At 42.5% G+C, this 4948-nt stretch overlaps 1 protein-coding gene across 1 annotated transcript; it reads left to right on the top strand.

The window, feature by feature from the left end:
• Positions 1-3234: 3234 nt before the first annotated feature.
• Positions 3235-4375, top strand: LOC106813618 (trophoblast glycoprotein-like). The gene is made up of 2 exons (XM_014817800.1): positions 3235-3354; positions 4088-4375. The coding sequence occupies exons 1-2, from the start codon at positions 3235-3237 to the stop codon at positions 4373-4375; spliced, it is 408 nt and encodes a 135-aa protein (XP_014673286.1).
• The last annotated feature ends 573 nt before the right edge of the window (positions 4376-4948 follow it).

Raw genomic sequence — 4948 nt, forward strand, 5'->3', positions numbered from 1 at the left:
ATGGGACACAGAGGTATGTGTCTATGCACATGCCGCCGTTCAGGCAATAACCAACGGCGTCGTCACAGAGCGCCGTCTATGAATGGATCAGTGCTAGAAGAAATCAAGGAAGCAGCAGCTTATTACACACGCACGCGCACGCACGCACGCACGGCCACGCATATATATATATATATATATATATATATATATATATATAATTAAATCAATAATATATAATTTCGTATATAATTTCATATGCGTAAAAAGGCAACCATTTTCTACGCGCAGCAAAACGGAAGTTAAAAACAGTTTAAGAAATTTAGTTAGAAATCCGAAATACATTGAAAAACATACAATTTACACATATACAAGAGACAAAGAATATAGTCTAGGCTCTGGGGGGTGTTCGTGTACATGACTCTTTAGAGCAAAACATTATATTTTCTCATTCCGTATGGTAAGACTCTTAAAAAAGTTTGGGTAACACTTCTGGGTCAAGTACGTTTTTTCTGTACCGCTAATTATGTGATTTTCGTTAGGCGCCAAAGTGAAAAAGTTACAATATTGAAGTTTCAGAGCATAAATATTTATTAAGCAACCATAAAACTTTCAAGTTGCACTGAATTACATTGAATGAGTATTACTAATAAACTTTCTAGCATGATTTGTTGCCATAAACTGTTTCATGTAACGAAATGGCTACATTTTGCTCAATTTTAGCCAAAAAATAGCTAAAATCGCGTTCACTTTGAAAGTAGCTCTAAGTATGATTGCTTCTCACTCACCCAATATGTAGCTAGACGCTACCAAAATTGCTAATAGTTTCCTTATTAAAGTGCTCTAAGTGACCCAACGTTCAAAATGATGCTTCCCTGCTCTATATGATGCACAGGGGGCTATTGTAACTAAGGGTCAACCTTACCCCAAAATAGCGCCTTTTGCGAATGTCGTCAAGTGATGATAACTCCGTAAGTAAGTGACATAGGAGGTTGATTTTGTGGCAACGTTTTTTGACACCAAGCGAATTGATTGACACCATTATTATACATTTTGGAGTTCACCTAATTAGAAGAAGTATAAGATGTCTGCCAAAAGCGATAATTAAGACACGAATTGTCCCATAGAAAGATGATTGAAGGATATACATGCATCATAGAACTGTACAGGTGGACGCTTTAGTGAAAAATAATGCCTAGGTATAAACTAGTCTAAAATATTCCTTGTTACCATACTCAGTATAAATACATACAATGTATCTACCTTAACGAACTTGAGACAAGAACAAACTGAACGAGCATGCTAGACAACATAGCAGAACCCAACTAATCCTATCAAACAATTGGGTTTTTACAATCATGTGGTAATGTTTCCTGCACTTACAAATTTTACCACATTTCACCCCAGCCTTTCTACATGGGCAAGTTAACCTTGAACACTTAGCACATGAACAGGGAGACTGACCAATGAGGCTCGAGGGTTTTCACATTTGTTGCGCGGTACCAGCTGTTCTTGGTCGTTCACATAGCCACAATCCTCTGCTTCAGTGTCTCAACGTTTCAGGGTTGAGGTGGCACTCTAAGGCATGGTTGATTGTGTAGGCATTGGTAGAATGCACGCTTGATATGAGGCAGGAGTCCCTGACTAGTCGGTGGTAGCTGTGAGAGAAACCCTCTTTGCTGAAGTGGAAACCTCTGCCTCAATATTCAGAGAAACACTTAGCATTGCTACCTCTTTCAGTACCTTCACTAAGTAATGCTCGGCGTTACGCGTCATGGCTGGAGAGAGGTTGGTGATTCCCCGAAGTGTTTCAGCAAATTTTCAGGCTCGCTTGTAGAGCTGTTTTTTTGTACCAATTTTGCTGGTTATGTCACACCTTGTAAGACTGTGTATAGCCGCAGTAGCTGCACAGAAGCCGATTGACCCAGGCGCTGGAACAGGGTATGAAGGGTATATATCGAGTTGTATCTCCCATTCCAGCTCGCACCCACAGCGACTCAAGGTTTGTGTTGGTAAAAGACGGGCAGTAGTAGAGCAAAGCAACAATAATATCTGCTATCGTTGGAGATTACAACAAACACTTTATGTCCTGCATTGAGAGAGTCAAGACGTGGTGAGTATTCGGAGGTCAGCTTCTTCAAATTGACAATTTAAGGTGTGCAATGCTTTTTCCAGGCCTTGATGGACATGATGCACTGCCAATCCTCGTCTTCTTTGGGCACTTGTCCGAGTACAGTGGAATATTGTCATGTTTCTGAAGTATTTGAACGAAGATGGCAGTAGATTAGCTTCTCGAGAAGAAGCTTATTCATGTTTGACGGCCAGATCTCTACATCTCCTCTGGCAGAGGTGTCTCTGGTTCAATTAAACTGTACTCTATTGGTACAGTTTCAGTGCGCCCTTTCTCTCACTATCCTTCACTGGAGGGTTTATCTGAGTACATGTCGAACACATTCACATCGCCCGAACTGATGGTATAACATCCGAAATAGATACAAATCCTAAGAGGAGATCCTTGAAGCTGGAGAGCTAGTCACACGAACCTTACGAACTGTGGCCAATTATGTCTATGACATATGAAGTGTTCTTCCGATGTCTATAGTCATAGTCCTCAGGTGAGATTAGCTCCAACTCTTAATTCAAACAGGTTCTCCCTGGGCTGACCATCGTCCCGTCCTCATTGAACAGGAGAGGTGAAGGTGCAAAATTATATTTACAAGAGGTCCGCTGGTGAGGCGGCCACGAATCACGGCAATTTCAATCATTCTCCTACAACACTTCATCTCCTTCACTGCTTTTTTGATGGTCTTCTGTGGCTTGTTCGATTTATTTTCATTGTTTCCAGGTTCGCTCGATAAATACTTTCACTAAGTTTGTGTTTTCTGTACGAACATTTTCGACGTCGAAATGTCAAGTACTTCCTCCTTTTGCGAAGGCACTCAGTATGTCATTTTTGATCTCTTTTGCCATGATCTCCTTTGTCACGAAATTATGCGCCAAGCCATGGAAAGCCCTAGAGACATGGGGAGCCTTTCTCTTTAATGAATTTTACCATTGCTTAGATATGGACTCCTTTGCGAACTGTAGTAGCTTGGCATGACTCGTGGTGGTTAAAGATCGTGTGTTCCTCTCCATCACATCAAGCATATCTCCGATGCAGATTCTTTACTGCCATCATTTCATGTTGTATATCAAGTCCCATTGAGCAACGTACTGTTCTGCTTGGCATGCCCGATGATTCGTCACTGCATTTAGATGATAGGTTATACTTTGCTCAAGCTTTCTGTCACCACGACTGCAGTGAAGCGACGCGCGTTCTCCTGGATGGAAAAGTTCCCATTGAGAAGTTCACATGCACTGATGGTGCAGTTTGAGGTAAACGCCGCATGTCTTCAGTAGACAGACAGCCACCAGCGAAGATAGTTGGGAGTCAAAGGCGGCGAATAGGTATAAGAGCACGTTGGGACGGCATTCAAGATGAAGTTTCCATATCCCCTCACGCATCTGCTCTCAACAAGATCATGCACCACAGCCATCATGCGGGGAAACTGAGCCCAGATCTGAAGTTCTCATTCACAGCAGACCGTGTTGCGATTAAACCTATTCAGATCTTCGAATAATTGGTGGATGCAGTTGCAGTAAGATTGGCCATCAACTTCTGACTGTCAGTGACGTTCTTCTTCGTAACACTTGATTTGAGATCGTCAGGATAGCAAGCTCTTGTGAATATCGCTCAACACCTCTCTCGGCAAATAATTCTTTGAGTAGACGCTGAAAACGTTTCAGCAAGAGTTGCATGCCTTGAAGACAGCGGCTGTAGTGTCCTCCAATGAGGAACTGAGTTCTGAATAATGCAGTGGACCAAAGACACCGGCTGTAGCCAGGTCATGTCGCTCCACTTCCACGAGGCTTTTCCAATGCCACTTCAAAACAGTTTTCACCAAAGTGAAATGTCCCCAAGCATGGCGACTAGAGTGCTGAATTCCTGCGTTCTCATCAATTGAATGGTTGACGATACAGTATACTCCTTCGTCACAAATACATTGGCGAGTTTTCTGATTTTGAACCAAGCTGTGGACAGGATGGACATGAAATTCCCTCATCGCAGGGCGCTTTTGACGGACTAAGCTCGCTGAAAACTCTCGACATCAGTAACAACGACATTGGCGGCGAACTTCCTGCAGAAATATTCCGGAATCTAGCCACGCTGCAGTCGCTTCATATCAATCACATTCAGCTGAAGAAGCTCCTCGGGGACGTCTTCGTTGACCAGAGAAACCTGCGCGCCCTCTGGCTGGTCAACAACTCATTTAGCAGCGTCGACGACTTCTTGCCGAGCCTGAGAGCGCTGCCGCGGCTGGAGACGCTAGAGATTAGTCAGAATCCGATACAGTAAAAACCCGCGTATAAGAACCTGGATTTTTCCAAGTTAGCCTCAATAGGTTCTTATATAAATGGTGCTTACTGAAAAATTAGGCTCAAAAGATTCTTAAATAGGTTCTTGTTTCTACTTTTAATATGTATAAGCTAGTACTTTTTTAGAGCTCACGTTTCATCTTGAAACTTCACTTACTTCAACGCTTCATCCAAAACATCCAAGCTTAGACATGGCAGGGGAGCACAAGGTGTATGTTGAGTCAAGCATCTGTGGTTATCATGCATATTTCAAGGCTGTAACCGTTTGTGTTGGGAAGATCATGATGTGTGAAATTGAAAGAGACAATGACAACGACAAATATGCAGTTGCTGTGAAGAATCAAGATGGTGAAATGGTCAGACATGTCCCAATTAAACTTTCCAAGTTATTTTACAAATTCCTAGACGATTATGGGGAAATTGAGGCAGAATGTATTGGCAATCGCTACAATGCTGGCCAAGGGAAGGGCCTTGAGATCCCTGTTGACTATAGGTTGGTTGGAGATAGGGGTTACTTGAAGAGGTACACAAGGAAACTTCAAACCAAAGAATT

This window comes from Priapulus caudatus, unplaced genomic scaffold, assembly GCF_000485595.1.
Source record: "Priapulus caudatus unplaced genomic scaffold, Priapulus_caudatus-5.0.1 Scaffold800, whole genome shotgun sequence".
Taxonomy (NCBI): Eukaryota; Metazoa; Priapulida; class Priapulimorpha; order Priapulimorphida; family Priapulidae; genus Priapulus; species Priapulus caudatus.

Coding starts and splice junctions, on each gene's coding strand:
- LOC106813618 (XM_014817800.1), top strand. CDS start 3,235: ATGATAGGTTATACTTTGCTCAAGCTTTCTGTCACCACGACTGCAGTG. Junction 3,355..4,087: donor CACTGATGGTGCAGTTTGAG/GTAAACGCCGCA, acceptor CCCTCATCGCAG/GGCGCTTTTGACGGACTAAG.